Below are 18,965 nucleotides of genomic sequence, written 5' to 3' on the forward strand. Positions count from 1 at the left end.
TTTCTATGAAATACCAATAAAATTATTTGGGAGGGATCATCTGAAACCCTGAATGAGCTTCAGCTAATGTGTGATCAAATATGCAACAGTGATTCTCAGAAGGAGGCAATTTTCACATCCCAGGGGACAATTAGCAGTGTCTAGAGACAAATCTTAGTCATTATAACTGGCAATGTCACCTGGTGAGAAAAGGCCAGGGATGCTGCTAAACATTCCAAAATGTACAGGACAGGCCTCAACAACTAAGAATTATCCAGTTCAAAATGCAAGGGTGTTAAGGTTGAGAAACCCTGATAGACATGAAGGCTGAGTATTTAGTGGTAGAAAGACCATAAGAGAAGTCCTCATCCAGCTCTCTCGTGTTAGGATGAACCTGAGACTCAGACAAAAGTCTATGTGGACAGCTCAGCAGAATTAGCAAATAAGCCTATACATCCTTCTAATGTGACAATAAAACTTGTTTTATATGTGGAGGATGGCAGGCTATCATTTCCCTGACAGTCTATTTGTATAGTTAAACAGAGATTAGAACTAATATCATTGGTTCTATGCATGGGTCGTTGGATTCAGTAGTACAGGGTAGTAGGGGGCGGTATTGCCTTTTTTTATACATGTAGATATTATAACTCATTCATTCACTTAAACATTTAGTACACAAATATTTATTTTAGGCTTTTTATTGTGCTGATGCAAGTAATACAACAATCAGCAAAGATGACCCTTGCCCTCAAAAGTTTGCAATCTGCTGGGAGAGATGGGCAACAGCAAATTCAATGCAGCATAATCAATGTTGTGTTGGGAGAGCCTATGGGAGCATAGAGGAGGGGCATCCAGCCTGGTCTTGGTAGCCAGGGAAAGTGTTTTCAGAGGGAATGAGGTCTGAGCTGAGCTCTGGAGGGAGAGTAGAAGTTAGAAACTCTAAAACTGAGCCCCTAGTGCAGTGTACTCCATTTGCTAAGCACAACTAGCACGTTGGAAACCCACATAAGGCTCTAAGCCTGAATCAGACGGTATTTGCACTGGCTACTGGTTTCTCCTGGGCTCGTGCATCATGTTTTACACAGAAATAGTTAATAACTGTCATGTGACTACATTCAGATTTTTACACATGGTGTATCAGGACACTCAACTCTGAGCTTCAGGGGTGTGTGTGTATGGGTAGAAAAATAAGTCAGCCTTTCTCAGCTAGTGTAAACAGCTCTTTGCAGGAAACTGCTCTCAGCAGGAAGCCACTTTCTCCTCACTTTAGCAAAGCTAGATTGTAACTAACTTTTTTTTTTGTATTTTTATTGGAATACAGTTGATTTACAATGTTGTTAGTTTCAGGTGTACAGCAAAGTGAATCAGTTATACATATACATATATCCACACTTTTTTAGATTCTTTTCCCATATAGGTCATTACAGATTATTGAGTTCCCTGAGCTATACAGTATGTCCTTATTAGTTATCTATTTTATATATAGTAGTGTGTATATGTCAGTCCCAATCTCCCAATTTATCCCTCCCCAACCCTTTCGCTGCTGGTAACCATAAGTTTGTCTTCTACATCTGTGACTCTATATCACTTTTGTAAATAAGTTCCTTTGCACCATTTAACTAATTTTGCACCCCAATTCTCTACAATCTCCGGCTCAAGTACATCTTTCAAATCTTTTAATCACACAATACCTTGCCTAACTCATCGGTTCTTTCCATAGATCAAAGAAGTAGAAATGAAGAATAAGTAATTAACAGATGACCAGATCTCTTCCCTAGCTTCCCCGTCAGTAATCTCCCGAACGGACTGTGTGACCAAACTGCATGAACAAGGTAACATCTTAGAGGAAGATCACCAGAAGTCTACAAGCCTGCACACAGTGAGGGATGGTGATGATTCTGACCCCCTATCTCAATGACTAACTGAGATTACTTCCCTCCTTCCCTTTAAAAGTATCATGGACGAATCTTCAGAAGTGGTTTTGCGGGGAGGCTGAGTCTACCATCTCCCCAGATTGCCAGCATTCTGATTAAAGGCATCTTTCCTTTCTACCAACATTTGTGAGTATGTAATTGATTTTGTAAGCAGCAAGCAGCGGGACCCCCACCCCCTGCATTTGATAACACTAGCAGGGCTCTGTCCCCATGAAACATCAGGCCTCTACTGCCAAAGCTGGGCAGGGAGGATCCAGGAGAAAGCTACTTTCCTAAGGCACAGCACTCGCCGGCTGGCTTACCCAGCCGTTCTCAGCATCTTTACTTCCTGCAATCCAAGAAATTCCTCACCTTGCTTCCTCGAACACCTGGTGTTATAATCAGGTGAGCAGACAGAGTGAGCAGGTAAATAATGAAAACCCAGATGCCAAACCTGAGTCAAGTTCAGTATGGAGAATGAACCGTTCTCTCCCCATAACCCGCAGGTAACACTTTCTCCCCCCCTCCTATCTCGAGGGCTTCCTAACCCCTCACTCTTCATTCCCCAACCTGCTCTAACCACCTTCACTCTCCCTGCAGGTCAGGCAGCTGTGGATAGACTTGTGTACTGTATCAAGTTCCAACAAACCGAATGAATTCAAGCTTCAATTATTTTTTCAGTCTACAAAGGGAAGCACTATGTGATGTGACTCTTTCTCTGCACTTAGAGTTGACAGAGATACATGGCTGGGGGAGAAGGTGTTTTGATTTTCATTTATTTATTTGTAAGTTTTATTAAAGTTCACCTATTATCCACATGCCTCGGGCTCCCTATAGAGAAACAAATATCACAATTGAAGCAGCTGGTTTCCAAGATGCCAAATTAAAATAGATGAAGAGGTAAGGAGGGGAAAAAAATAAAAACATTAAGCTGAAACTTCTTCACTCCCAAGTGCATGGTGCCTTCTACTATACTGCACACATGAAATTGACTCCCAATGTAATTAGACCAGAGCTACAAGGCAAACAAACAAAAACAATTCTCAAATTATTCAGACTCCCAGAGCTATTCTTTTGCAATCACTCAAGTAACTGAGGAAAGAGCCAATTTTTTAATATAAATTTGTTATCAGCATCTACACTGTCCAAGCGATTCCAACACCCCATCTGCCCAAGAATATAGTCACTAGCTGAGTTGTGAATCAAAGGCAAGAATCATGCTTCCCACCCACTGTCATAAACCTTTCTTCCATAGGACAATCCCACTGGAACCTGCAGTTTATTCCAACAGTCCTTAAAAGCTGCTGGTCCAATTGGAAGGAGCTGGAGAGTTCCTCGGGTCTGCAGTAGACAACATACTCCAGTTAGAGTCAGTTGTCTTGGCAGCATTATGAATGGCACCTCCACAGAGAGAGAGATTAACTCTCTCTTTGCAGCCCCGAGTTAGAACTTCCGTATCCTCCATCTCACCCCAAAGATCCAGGAATGGTTCTACTGCCGTCCAGGTTGAAAATGAGCCATGGAGACAGAAGAGCATCTTTCACTGAACTCAGAGGGGAAAGAAATAACCACGTTTCAAAAGAGGCACTTACTGGATTTCAGCAATGCTGCCAGAACTTCAGTGGCTGCCCTGGGGAAAGAGAAAGAAAAGTGGAAAGGTCAATGTTCAATGGTCTTCTTGTCAGCCCATGGATCCCATAGCTGGCCAGCTCATTGCTGCCACCTAACTGCCCCAATATTCATCAGGTAGCAGGCATTCCATTGATTCTACTGCTGACCATTAAAGGGGCACAAATGTAGAAATCACGCTGAGTGAAGTGTTTGTCTTGCAAATAGGTCTCAAGAGTCCCTTTCTCTGCTGAAAGTCTCTTCCCCTCCCCCTCTTGCCTCCCACATCCATTGTTCTCCAGAATCTCTCTCGGTACTTTCTTTGCCCTGGTCTCTGCCCAGTTGATAACGGACAATTCTCTTTGCAATACATTATTTACTATTGAGCAATAGAGCTGACAGTAAAAATAATAATAATAATAACAAAGGAATGAATAAAAATAAACTAAAACAGAAAGTAGGCACTTGAAACCTTACTGCTTCCCATAACCCACGAGGGAATCCTGCAAAGCAGTGGCCTGAAACTCACTGATGCAAACCCATGTCTGGGATGACCCCCAGCTCTGTGAGACCAAACAACTGCAGGGCAGTCATAGAGAAGGCTAGGCTAGTTTTCACCGATAGACTACATCATTTCTCCTTCCCAACCTTGATTTCCTCTAATCAACTTTCAGCTTCCTCAGCTACGCTCTTTTGTAACACGACATAGTGCTGTTGCAGGAAGGAGGACCTCTTCCAAGGCCCCGAGAAGGGGAACGCTTCTTGTCTAACACTTGGAAATAAATGTCCAAGGAGACAAAGTTGTCTCTTGCTGGGAGACAATCCATGCAAGTGGTTACCATCATGCCTGGCTAAGGCACGCAGTTTTGGCCAATGGTTCCCTAACAGCGGGGCAACAGTGGATTTAAGAAAGGGCACGTTGAAGGTGTTGCTGGCAGCCCAAGCCACTGTGGAAAATCTGTGAGCCACAGTGCAGAGGGCCTGGCGTGGGTTGGGAGAAAATGAATATCAGTACTTTGGGGAAAAGCAGAGTAGCCATACTGAGTTCATCAGAGGAGGTTAGCAGAGAAGAAGGAAACCACAGAAGCAGGAAAAGGAAGAATGGGGATGTCCCAAGCAAAATACCTAGCCAGGTCCTTAGATCACAGGTCAGGTCTTAGGGCAACTCTGCATTTACGATTTGCATGGCACATTTGTTTGGGCGAGTTCACCATGGAGGTAGGGCTCTGGTAGATAATAGTTTTATAAGGGATACACTGGTGGTGGGGAAGAACAGGCTTCAGGCAGGTCAGTTAGGAGGATCTGAAGTAACAGGGTCCCCAGCCAAAAGAGTGACGTAGAGGAAGAAGGAAGAGAGAGGGGTTAAAGGGAAGTTTAGAGTCTTGCTACTCAAAGCATGGGTCTCCCACCTGCACCTTCATATTTCCTGAGAGCCAAATAGAAATGCAGACTCTCAAGCCCCATCTCTGGCCTGCTGAATCAGTACATTTATTCTAGCAGATAATTCATACGCATATTAACCTTTGAGAATAACTGGTTTAGAGGACAGTGTCAATCTGGCTCAGTTACTCTTTGATGTTGTGAGGAAGATTCAAGGGGACTCCCAGATCTCAATCCTCTAGAAGGTAGCTAATAGTATGATAACATAATAAATAAACATGAATCCAAACAGTGACATGATACAGCAGAAAATACATGGTAAGTGCCACATTAGCCAAAGATGGGAGAGAAGCAAGAAGAACTACAATCCGGCAGTCTGTGGAACAAAAACCACATTCACTGAAAGACAGACAAGAAGAAAAGGCAGAGGGCTATGTATCAGATGAAGGAACAAGATAAAACCCCAGAAAAACAACTAAATGAAGTGGAGATACACAACCTTCCAGAAAAAGAATTCAGAATCATGATAGTGAAGATGACCCAGGACCTTCGAAAAAGAATGGAGGCAAAGACTGAGAAGATACAAGAAATGTTTAACAAAGATCTGGACGAATTAAAGAACAAACAAACAGAGATGAACAATACAATAACTGAAATGAAAACTACAGTAGAAGGAATCAATAGCAGAATAACTAAGGTGGAAGAATGGATAAGTGACCTGGAAGACAGAATGGTGGAATTCAATGCTGTGAAACAGAATAAAGAAAAAAGAATGAAAAGAAATGAAGACAGCCTAAGAGACCTCTGGCTGTTAACGTAACAACATTCACATTATAGGGGTCCCAGAAGGAGAAGAGAGAGAGAAAGGACCCAAGAAAGTATTTGAAGAGATTAGAGTTGAAAACTTCCCTAACATTGGAAAGGAAATAGCCACCCAAGTCCAGGAAGCACAGACGGTCCCATACAGGATAAACCCAAGGAGAAACACGCTGAGACACATAGTAATCAAATTGGCAAAATTAAAGACAAAGACAAATTATTGAAAGCAGCAAGGGAAAAACAACAAATAACATACAAAGAACTCCCATAAGATTAACAGCTGATTTCTCAGCAGAAACTCCACAAGCCAGAAGGGAGTGGCATGATATACTTAAAGTGATGAAAGGGAAGAAACTACAACCAAGATTACTCTACCCAGCAAGGGTCACATTCAGATTCGATGAAGAAATCAAAAGCGTTACACACAAGCCAAAGCTAAGAGAATTCAGCACCACCAAACCAGCTCTACAACAAGTGCTAAAGGAACTTTTCAAAGTGGGAAACACAAGAGAAGAAAGGACCTACAAAAACAAACCCAAAACAATTAAGAAAATGGTCATAGGAACATACATAATGATAATTACCTGAAATGTGAATGGATTAAATGCTCCAACCAAAAGACACAGGCTTGCTGAATGGATACAAAAACAAGACACATATATGTGGTGTCTAGAAGAGACCCACTTCAGACCTATGGACACATACAGACTGAAAGTGAGGGGATGGAAAAGATATTCCATGAAAATGGAAATCAAAAGAGAGCAATACTCATAACAGGTAAAAGAGACTTCAAAATAAAGAATGTTACAAGAGACAAGGAAGGACACTACATAATGATCAAGGGATCAATCCAAGAAGAAGATATAACAATTAAAAACATATATGCACCCAACATAGGAACACCTCAATACATAAGGCAACTGCTAACAGCTATAAAAGAGGAAATTGACAGTAACACAATAATAGTGGGGGACTTTAAGACCTCACTTACACCAATGCACAGATAATCCAAACAGAAAATTAATAAGGAAACACAAGCATTAAATGACACAATAGCCAGATAGATTTAATTGATATTTATAAGACATTCCATCCAAAAACAGCAGACTACACTTTCTTCTCAAGTGCACACAGAACATTCTCCAGGATAGATCACACCTTGGGTCATGAATCAAGCCTCAGTAAACTTAAGAAAATTGAAATCATATCAAGCATCTTCTCCAACCACAACGCTGTGAGATTAGAAATGAATTACAGGGGGAAAAGTGTAAAAAACACAAACACATGGAGGCTAAACAATAGGTTACTAAATAACCAAGAGATCACTGAAGAAAGCAGAGGAAAACAAACAATACGTAGAGACAAATGACAATGAAAACACGACGATCCAAAACCTATGGGATGCAGCAAAAGTGGTTCTAAGAGGGAAGTTTATAGCTATACGAGCCTACCTCAAGAAACAAGAAAAATCTCAAATAAGCAATCTAACCTTACACCAAAAGGAACTAGAGAAAGAAGAACAAACAAAACCCAAAGTTATCAGAAGGAAAGAAATCATAAAGATCAGAGCAGAAATAAATGAAATAGAAACAAAGAAAACAATAGCAAAGATCAATAAAACTAAAAGCTGGTTCTTTGAGAAGATAAAAAAATTGATAAACAATTAGCCAGACTCATCAAGAAAAAGAGAGAGAGGACTCAATTCAATAAAATTAGAAATGAAAAAGGAGAAGTTACAACAGACACCGCAGAAATACAAAGCATCCTAAGAGACTACTATAAGCAACTCTATGCCAATAAAATGGACAACCTGGAAGAAGTGGACAAATTCTTAGAAAGGTAAAACCTTTCAAGACTGAACCAAGAAGAAACAGAAAATATGAACAGACCAATCACAAGTAATGAAATTGAAGCTGTGATTAAAAATCTCCCAACAAATAAAAGTCCAGGACCAGATGGCTTCACAGGTGAACTCTATCAAATATTTAGAGAAGAGCTAACACCCATCCTTCCCAAACTCTGCCACAAAATTGCAGAGGAAGGAACGCTCCCAAACTCATTCTATGAGGCCACCATCACCCTGATACCAAAACCAGACAAAGATACTACAAAAAAAGAAAATTACAGACCAATATCACTGATGAATATACATGCAAAAATCCTCAACAAAATACTAGCAAACAGAATCCAACAACACATTAAAAGGATCACACACCATGATCAAGTGGGATTTATCCCAGAGATGCAAGGAGTCTTCAATATATGCAAATCAATCAATGTGATATACCAGATTAACAAACTGAAGAATAAAAACCATATGATCATCTCAATAGATGCAGAAAAAGCTTTTGACATAATTCAACACCCATTTATGATAAAAACTCTCCAGAAAGTGGGCATGGAGGGAACCTACCTCAACATAATAAAGACCATATATGACAAACCCACAGCAAACATCATTCTCAATGGTGAAAAACTGAAAGCATTTCTTGTAAGATCAGGAACAAGACAAGGATGTCCACTCTCACCACTATTATTCAACATAGTTTTGGAAGTCCTAGCCATGGCAATCATAGAAGAAAATCAAATAAAAAGAATACAAATTGGAAAAGAAGAAGTAAAACTGTCACTGTTTGCAGATGACCTGAAACTATACATAGAGAATCCTAAAGATGCCACCAGAAAACTACTAGAGCTAATCAATGAATTTGGTAAAGTTGCATGACACAAAATTAATGCACAGAAATCTCTTGCATTCCTATACACTAATGATTAAAAATCTGAAAGAGAAATTAAGGGAACACTCCCATTTACCACTGCAACAAAAAGAATAAAAGACCTAGGAATAAACCTGCCTAAGGAGACAAAAGACCTGTATGCAGAAAACTATAAGACACTGAGGAAAGAAATTAAAGATGATACCAACAGATGGAGAGATATACCATGTTCTTGGATTGGAAGAATCAATATTGTGAAAATGACTATACTACCGAAAGCAATCTACAGATTAAATGCAATCCCTATCAAATTACCAATGGCATTTTTTAGAGAACTAGAACAAAAAATCTTAAAATTTGTATGGAGACACAAAAGACCCTGAATAGCCAAAGCAGTCTTGAGGGAAAAAAACGCAGCTGGAAGAATCAGACTCCCTGACTTCAGACTATACTACAAAGCTACAGTAATCAAGACAATATGGTACTGGCACAAAAACAGAAACATAGATCAATGGAACAAGATAGAAAGCCCAGAGGTAAACCCACTCACCTATGGTCAACTAATCTATGACAAAGGAGGCAAGGATATACAATGGAGAAAAGACAGTCTCTTCAATAAGTGGTGCTGGGAAAATTGGACAGCTACATGTAAAAGAATGAAATTAGAACACTCCCTAACACCATACACAAAAATAAATTCAAAATGGATTAGGGACCTAAATGTAAGACCGGACACTATAAAGCTCTTAGAGGAAAACACAGGAAGAAGACTCTTTGACATAAATCACAGCAAGATCTTTTCTGATCCACCTCCTAGAGTAATGGAAATAAAAACAAAAATAAACAAATGGGACCTAATGAAACTTAAAAGCTTTTGCACAGCAAAGTAAAACATAAGCAAGACGAAAAGACAACCCTCAGAATGGGAGAAAATATTTGCAAATGAAGCAACGGACAAAGGGTTAATCTCCAAAATATATAAACAGCTCATGCGGCTCAATATTAAAAAAACAAACAACCCAATCCAAAAATGGACAGAAGACCTAAATAGACATTTCTCCAAAGAAGACATACAGATGGGCAAGAAGCACATGAAAAGCTGCTCAACATCACTAATTATTAGAGAAATGCAAATCAAAACAGATTCCTATAAAAACTCAGAAAGAGAAATTAAGGAAACACTCCCATTTACCATTGAAACAAAAAGGATAAAGTACCTAGGAATAAATCTACTCAAGGAGGAAAAAAACCTGTATGCAGAAAACTATAAGACACTGATGAAAGAAATCAAAGATGATAAAAACATATGGAATTCCTGTCTTGAATTGGAAGAATCAACATTGTGAAAATGACTATACTACCCAAAGCAATCTACAGATTCAATGCAATCCCTATCAAACTACCAACGGCGAGATGTTGGTAAGATAACGGAGGAGTAAGACGTGGAGATCACCTTCCTCCCCACAAATGCATCAGAAATATATCTACATGTGGAACAGCTCCTACAGAACACCTACTGAACGCTGGCAGAAGACCTCAGACTTCCCAAAAGGCAAGAAACTCCCCCACGTACCTGGGTAGGGCAAAAGAAAAAAGAAAAACCAGAGACAAAAGAATAGGGACGGGACCTGCACCAGTGGGAGGGAGCTGTGAAGGAGGAAAGGTTTCCACACACTAGAAGTCCCATCACTGGTGGAGATTGGGTCGGGGGGAGCCACAGAGGAGAACCCAGCAATAGGAGTGCAGAGTGCAAAGCAGAGATTCCTGCACAGAGGAGACCTGACGACCAGCACTCACCAGCATGAGAGGCTTCTCTCAACTGCTGGGGTGTGTGGGGGCTGGGAGCTGAGGCTCAGGGTTCGGAGGTCAGACCCCAGGGAGAAGCCTGGGGTTGGCAGCTTGAACACAGCCTAAAGGGGGTTAAGCACCACAGCTAGCCTGGAGGGAGTCCAGGAAAATGTCTGGAACTGCCTAATTGGCAAGAGACCATTGTTTCAGGGTGTGCGAGGAGAGGGGATTCAGAGCACTGCCTAAGCCAGCTTCAGAGATGGGCACGAGCTGCGGCTATCAGCTCAGACACCAGAGATGGGCATGAGATGCTAAGGCTGCTGCTGCAGCCACCGTAAAGCCTCTGTACAAGCACAGGTCACTCTCCACACCTCCCCTGCCGGGAGCCTGTGCAGCCCGCCACGGCCAGGTCCCGTGATCCAGGGACAACTTCCCCCAGAGAACACACGGCGCCTCAGGCTGGTGAAACGTCATGCTTGCCTCTGCAGCCGCAGGCTCGCCCCACATTCCATACCCCTCCCTCCCACCGACCTGAGGGAGCCAGATCCCCTAATCAGCTGCTACTTTAACCCCGTCCTGTCTGAGCAAAAAAAAAGACGCCCTCAGGTGACCTACACGCAGAGGCTGGGCCAAATCCAAAGCTGAACCCCAGGAACTGTGTGAACAAAGAAGAGAAAGGGAAATTTCACCCAGCAGCTTAAGGAGCAGCGGATTAAATCTCCACAATCAACTTGATGTACCATGCATCTCTGGAATACATGAAGAGAAAATGAATCATCCCAAAATTGAGGCGGTGGACTTTGTGTGATTTTGCTGTACAGCTTTGCTTTTACCATTTGTCCGAGGGTTCTGTCTGTCCTTTTGTTTTTTTTTTTAGTATAGTTTTTAGCGCTTGTTATCATTGGTGGATTTGTTTTTTGCTTTGGTTTCTCTTTTCTTTCTTTCTTTTTAAATTACTTTTTAATTTTTAATAATAATTTTATTTTATTTATTTTTCTTTCTTTCTTTCTTTTTTTCTCCCTTTTCTTCTGAACCGTGTGGTTGACAGGGTCTTGGTGCTCCAGCCAGGTGTCAAGCCTGTGCCTCTGAGGTGGGAGAGCTCAGTTGAGGACACTGGTCCACCAGAGACCTCCAGGCTCCACGTAATATCAAATGGCAAAAGCTCTCCCAGTGATCTCCATCTCAACGCTAAGACCCAGCTCCACTCAATGACCAGCAAGCTACAGTGTGGGACACCCTATGCCAAACAAAAAGCAAGACAGGAACACAACCCCACACATTAGCAGAGAGACGGCTTAAAATCATAATAAGGTCACAGACACCCCAAAACACACCACTGGATGCAGTCCTGCCCACCAGAAAGACAAGATGCAGCCTCATCCACCAGACATAGGCACCAGTCCCCTCCACCAGGAAGCCTACCAAACCCACTGAACCAACCTTAGCCCCTGGAGGCAGAAACCAGAAACAGCGGGAACTACGAACCGGCAGCCTGCAAAAAGAAGAGCCCAAACACAGTAAGTTAAGCAAAAGAGAAGACAGAAAAATACACAGCAGATGAAGGAGCAAGGTGAAAACCCACCAGACCAAACAAATGAAGAGGAAATATGCAGTCTACCTGAAAAAAATTCGGAGTAATGAGAGTAAAGATGATCCAAAATTTTGGAAATAATGGAGAAATGGAGAAAATATAAGAAATGTTTAATAAGGACCTAGAAGAACTAAAGAGCAAACAAACAATCATGAACAACACAGGAAATGAAATAAAAAATTACCTAGAAGGAATCAATAGCAGAATAACTAAGGCAGAAGAATGGATAAGTGACCTGGAAGATAAAATAGTGGAAATAACTATCGCAGAGCAGAATAAAGAAAAAAGAATGAAAAGAATGGAGGATAGTCTCAGAGACCTCTGGGACAACAATAAATGCACCAAAAATCGAATTATAGGGGTCCCAGAAGAAGAAGAGAAAAAGAAAGGGACTGGACTGAAAAAATATTGGAAGAGATTATAGTTGAAAACTTCCCTAACATGGGAAAGGAAATAGTCAATCAAGTCCAGTAACCATAGAGAGTCCCATAGAGGATATATCCAAAGAGAAACACACCCAAACATATATTAATCAAACTATGAAAAATTAAATACAAAGAAAAATATTAAAAGCAGCAAGGGAAAAACAACAAATAACATACAAGAGAATCCCATAGGGTTAACAGCTGATCTTACAGCAGAAAACTTTGCAAGCCAGAAGGGAGTGCCAGGACATATTTAAAGTGAAGAAAGAGAAAAACCTACAACTAAGATTACTCGACACAGCAAGGATCTCATTCAGATTCAATGGAGAAATTAAAACTTTTACAGACAAGCAAAAGCTAAGAGAATTCAGCGCCACCAAACCAGCTTTAGAACAAATGCTAAAGGAACTTCTCTAGGCAGGAAACACAAGCGAAGGAAAAGACCTACAATAATAAACCCAAGACAATTAAGAAAATGGTAATAGGAACATACATATCAATAACTACCTTAAATGAAAATGGATTAAATACTCCAACCAAAAGACACAGGCTTGCTGAATGGATACAAAAACAAGACCCATATATGTGGTGTCTAGAAGAGACCCACTTCAGTCCTAGGGACACATACAGACTGAAAGTGAGGGGATGGAAAAAGATATTCCATGCAAATGAAAATCAAAAGAAAGCTGGAGTAACAATTCTCATATCAAACAAAATACACTTTAAAATAAAGACTATTAAAAGAGACAAAGAAGGACACTACATAATGATCAAGGGATCAGTCCAAGAAGAAGATATAACAACTGTAAATATTTATGCACCCAACATAGGAGCATCTCAATACATAAGGAAAATGCTTACAGCCATAAGAGGGGAAATGGACAGTAACACAATCACAGTAGGGGACTTTAACACCCCACTTTCACCAATGGACAGATCATACAAAATGAAAATAAATAAGTGAACACAAGCTTTAAATAATACATTAAACAAGATGGACTTGATTGATATTGATAGGACATTCCATCCAAAAACAACAGAATACACTTTCTTCTCAAGTGCTCATGGAAGATTCTGCAGGATAGATCATATCTTGTGTCACAAATGAAGCCTTGGTAAATTTAAGAAAATTGAAATCGTATCAACTATCTTTTCCGACCACAGCACTAGGAGACTAGATATAAATTACAGGAAAATAACTGTAAAAACTACAAACACATGGAGGCTACACAGTACACTACTTAATAACCAAGAGATCACTGAAGAAATCAAAAAGGGAATCAAAAAATACCTAGAAACAAATGACAATGAAAACACGATGACCCAAAACCTATGGGATGCAGCAAAAGCAGTTTTAAGAGGGAAGTTTACAGCAATACAATCCTACCTCAAGACATAAGAAACACCTCAAATAAAGAACCTAACCTCACACCTAAAGCAATTAATGAAAGAAGAACAACCTCACCACCACCCGGCAAAGTTAGCAGAAGGAAAGAAATCATAAAGAACAGACCAGAAACAAATGAAAAAGAAATGAAGGAAACAATAGCAGAGATCAATAAAACTAAAAGCTGGCTGTTTGAGAAGATAAACAAAATTGATAAACCGTTAGCAAGACTCTTCAGGAAAAAAAGGGAGAAGACTCAAATCAATAAAATTAGAAATGAAAAAGGAGAAGGAACAACAGACACTGCAGTAATACAAAGGATTATGAGAGATTACTACAAGCACCTAGATGCCAATAAAATAGACACCCTGGAAGAAACGGACAAATTCTTAGAAAAGCAGAACCTTCCAAGACTGAACCAGGAGGAAATAGAAAATATTAACAGACCAATCATAAGCACTGAAATTGAGACTGTGATTAAAAATCTTCCAACAAACTGACGCCCAGGACCAGATGGCTTCACAGGCAAATTCTATCAAACATTTAGAGAAGAGCTAATGCCTATCCTTCTCAAACTCTTCCAAAATATAACCAAGGGAGGAACACTCAGAAACTCATTCTATAAAGCCACCATCACCCTGATACCAAAACCAGACAAAGATGTCACAAAGAAAGAAAACTACAGGCCAATATCACTGATGAACACAGATGCAAAAATCCTCAACAAAATACTAGGAAACAGAATCCAACAGCACATTAAAAGGATGATACACCATGATCAAGTGGGGTTTATCCCAGCAATGCAAGGTTTCTTCAGTATACACAAATCAATCGACGTGATACACCATTTAACAAATTGAAGGAGAAAAAACATATGATCATCTCAGTAGATGCAGAAAAGCTTTCAACAAAATTCAAAACCTATTTATGATAAAAACCCTCCAGAAAGTAGGCATAGAGGAAACTTTCCTTAACATAATAAAAGCCATATATGACAAACTCACAGCCAACATCATTCTCAATGGTGAAAAACTGAAACCATTTCCTCTAAGATCAGGAACAAAACAAGGTTGTCCATTCTCACCACTATTATTCAACATACTTTTGGGAGTTTTAGCCATAGCAATCAGAGAAGAAAAAGAAATAAAAGGAATCCAAATCAGAAAAGAAGAAGTAAAGCTGTCACTGTTTGCAGATGATATGACACTATATAGAGAGAATCTTAAAGATGCTACCAGAAAACTACTAAGGCTAATCAATAAATCCGGTGAAGTAGCAGGATACAAAATTCATGCACAGAAATCTTTTGCATTCCTATACACTAATGATGAGAAATCTGAAACAGAAATTAAGGAAACACTCCCATTTACCACTGCAATAAAAAGAATAAAATACCTAGGAATAAACCTACCTAAGGAGACAAAAGACCTGTATGCAGAAAGCTATAAGACACTGATGAAAGAAATTAAAGATGATACAAACAGATGGAGAGATATACCATATTCTTGGGTTGGAAGAATCAACATTGTGAAAATAAGTATACTCTCCAAAGCAATCTACAGATCAATGCAATCCCTATCAAACTACCATGATATTTTTCACAGAACGAGAACAAAAAATCTCACAATTTGTATGGAAACACAAAAGATCCCGAATAGCCAAAGCAATCTTGAGAAAGAAAAATGGATCTGGAGGAATCAGGCTCCCTGACTTCACACTATACTACAAAGCTACAGGTATCAAGACAGTATGGTACTGGCAGAAAAACAGAAATATAAATCAATGGAACAGGATGAAAGCCCAGCGATAAACCCACGCACATATGGTCACCTTATTTTTGATAAAGGAGGCCAGAATATACAATGGAGAAAAGACAGCCTCTTCATTAAGTGGTGCTGGGAAAACTGGACAGCTACATGTAAAAGAATGAAATTAGAACACTCCCTAACACCATACAAAAAAATAAACTCAAAATGGATTAAAGACCTAAATGTAAGGCCAGACACTATCAAGGACACTATCAAGAGGAAAACATAGGCAGAACACTCTATGACATAAATCACAGCAAGATCCTTTTCGACCCAGCTCCTAGAGAAATGGAAATAAAAACAAAAATAAACAAATGGGACCTAATGAAACTTAAAAGCTTTTGCACAGCAAAGGAAACCATAAACAAGATGAAAAGACAAACCTCAGAATGGGAGAAAATATTTGCAAATGAAGCAACTGACAAAGGGTTAATCTACAAAATTTATAAGAAGCTCATGCAGCTTAATATCAAAAAAACAAACAAGCCAATCCACAAATGGGCAGAAGACCTAAATAGACATTTCTCCAAAGAAGATATACAGATTCCCAACAAACACATGAAAGGATGCTCAACATCACTAATCATTAGAGAAATGCAAATCAAAACTACAGTGAGGTATCACCTCACACCTGTCAGAATGGCCATCACCAAAAAATCTACAAACAATAAATGCTGGAGAGGGTGTGGAGAAAAGGGAACCCTCTTGCACTGTTGGTAGGAATATAAATTGATACAGCTACTATGGAGAACAGTATGGAGGTTCCTTAAAAAACTAAAAATAGAACTACCATATGACCCAGCAGTCCCAGCACTGGGCATATACCCTGAGAAAACCATAATTTAAAAAAAAACACATGCACCCCAATGTTCACTGCAGCACTGTTTACAATAGCTGGGACTTGGAAGGAACCTAAATGTCCATCAACAGATGAATGGATAAAGATGTGGCACATATATACAATAGAATATTACTCAGCCATAAAAAGGAATGAAATTGAGTTATTTGTAATGAGGTAGGGGAACCTAGAGTATGTCATACAGAGTGAAGTAAGTCATAAAGAGAAAAACAAATACCATATGCTAACACCCATATATGGAACCTCAAAATAATGGTACTGATGAACCTAGTGGCAGGGCAGGAATAAAGATGCAGATGTAGAGAATGGACTTGAGGACACGGGGAGTGGGAATGGTAAGCTGGGATGAAATGAGAGAGTAGCATTGACATATATACACTACCAAATGTAAAATAGATAGCTAGTGGGAAGGAGCCGCATAGCACAGGGAGATCAGCTTGGTGCTTTGTGACCACCTAGAGGGGTGAGGTAGGGAGGGTACGAGGGAGGCTCAAAGAGGGAGGGGATATAGTGATGTATGTATACATATAGCTGATTCACTCTGTTGTACAGCAGAAACTAACACAACATTGTGAAGCAATTATACTGCAATAAAGATTAAAAAAAAAAAAAAGCTTTTGAGAATCCCCAAGACCAGGATGGGAAAGGTTAATGCAGGGGAGGGGAGAGCAGAGTGAGGATTCTAATAAGCTTTCACAAAAGGCGGTCTCTTTCTGCATAAGGCTGTGACTCTTGGGTTAGAACTCTATGTGACAGTAACCCTTGAGTTTCCTTAAATTATTTATAAAGTACAATATATATGGATGAGTGACTGTAATCCTATACTGTAATATGTACATATAAATGTACCATATAATGAGCACAGTATATAATTATGCATATGCATGCAAAATAAAATGTTACAGAGTTTCTCCTGTATTACTATAGTAGAATAATTGCTGTATTTACTTGAAATCTTCTAAGTTTAATGCATGTATTATACCATCCACTCTTGAATATCTGGAAGCACAAAAGGAAAGCTGTGATATCCTATCTCACTGCATAGCAGAGAAGAGGCACCCGGAGGATATTTGCTGACTCAATGAATGAATAGAAATGTATCTGATTTTGCTCTTGCTGAAGGGCAGACCAAAGACAGGCCTGACCATTACTGGACCTGTTTGGTTGAGATGTAACAGAGCATCACGCTTGGTACCAAGACTTAAGAGTCCCCAGCATGAATGCAACCAGCACTTCCAAAGGCTGTCATTCACAAAAAAACAAATATTGTAGGATTCTTCCCACTTATATGAGGTACCTAGAATAGGCAAATGCACAGAGACATAAGTAGATGTGAAGTAACCAGGGGCTGAGAGGAACGGGAATGGGGAGTTATTGCTTAATTGTTACAGGATTTTGTTTCAAGTAATGAAAACGTTTGGGAAATAAATAGAGGTGACGGTTGCATAACAATGGGAATGTAATCAGTGCCACTGAACTGCACACTTAAAATGGTTGAAATGGTAAATTTTTTCAATTGAAATATAGTTGATTTACAATGTTTCAGGCATACAGCAAAGTGATTCTGTTTTTTATATATGTATATATATACACATATATTATTTTTCAGATTCTTTTCCATTATAGGTTATTACAAGATACTGAATATAGTTCCTTACACTATACAGTGGGTCCTTGTTGTTTGTCTGTTTTATATATAGCAGTGTGTATCTGTTAATCCCAAACTCCTAATTTATCCCTCCCCCCTTTTCCCCTTTGGTAATCATTAGTTTGTTTTCTATGTCTGTGAGTCTATTTCTGTTTTGTGAGTAAATTCATTTGTATCATATTTTTAGATTCCACATATAAGTGATATCATATGGTATTTGTCTTTCTCTGTCTGACTTACTTCACTTAGTATGATCATCTCTAGGTTCATCCATGTTGCTGCAAATGGTATCATTTCATTCTTTTTTAAGGCTGAGTAATATTCCATTGTATATATACCATTATCTTTATCCTAAAATGAAAAATTTTATGTTATTTGTATTTTACTACCACGAAATAAGTTGTCATTAGATCTGAAGATGAGTGATCTCTTTTCCAAAAAAAATGCTTAGGTCTTTTAGGAAAGAGGGGTAAAGAGTGTGAAAAAGTCTTTAGACTGTCCACTTGGAAGGACATGGGAATAGCAAGAAAAAAGTTCATCACCCACCACCCAGACCAGTGATTTTAACTGGCGGGTGCATCAGAATCTCCCTGAGGGTCTCATTAAAGCACAGAGTGCTGGGCCAACCCCCAGAACTCCTGAGTTTGGGATCCCAGAAATTTCACTTTTAACCATTTCTCAGGTGTTGCTGACGCTCCTGGTCTATGAATCACACTTGCAAAACGCAGTGTTAGGTAGGAGGTACTCAGGAGATTTGGATGAGGGGCTTTTTCAGTAAGAGGTGTGGGGAGTACTCCTAAGCCATTTTTCTTTCAGGTCAAATTCTCCAGACCCTCAGCGATGCCTCCTCATAGAATCATCACTGATGGACCTCCAAGCAAAGATTTCCTAAATGTCCCTCTCCCTTAACTAAAATTAACTTTTAAAAGACCCATGAGATTTTGAGGACTCTTTCCAAATCAGAGTCTGAGGTTCCAGACAGCAGAGGAGTTTTTCTTTTTGTCTGTCTCAAAGCCTCACTGTGACTCAGTATTCATTCCTTG

At 39.6% G+C, this 18,965-nt stretch overlaps 1 protein-coding gene across 1 annotated transcript in view; it reads right to left on the reverse strand.

Annotated features, from left to right (window-relative positions):
* AGBL1 (AGBL carboxypeptidase 1) overlaps positions 1 to 18,965 on the reverse strand; it is a gene marked incomplete at both ends in the record, with an annotated part of 563,318 nt that overhangs the window by 424,711 nt on the left and 119,642 nt on the right. The window contains one exon of the mRNA XM_081229515.1: positions 3,485 to 3,522. Coding sequence (XP_081085641.1) covers positions 3,485 to 3,522 — 38 coding nt within the window. The remainder of the gene's footprint in view (positions 1 to 3,484; positions 3,523 to 18,965) is intronic.

This window comes from Mesoplodon bidens, assembly GCF_964165515.1.
Source record: "Mesoplodon bidens genome assembly, chromosome: 3".
Lineage (NCBI taxonomy): Eukaryota > Metazoa > Chordata > Mammalia > Artiodactyla > Ziphiidae > Mesoplodon > Mesoplodon bidens.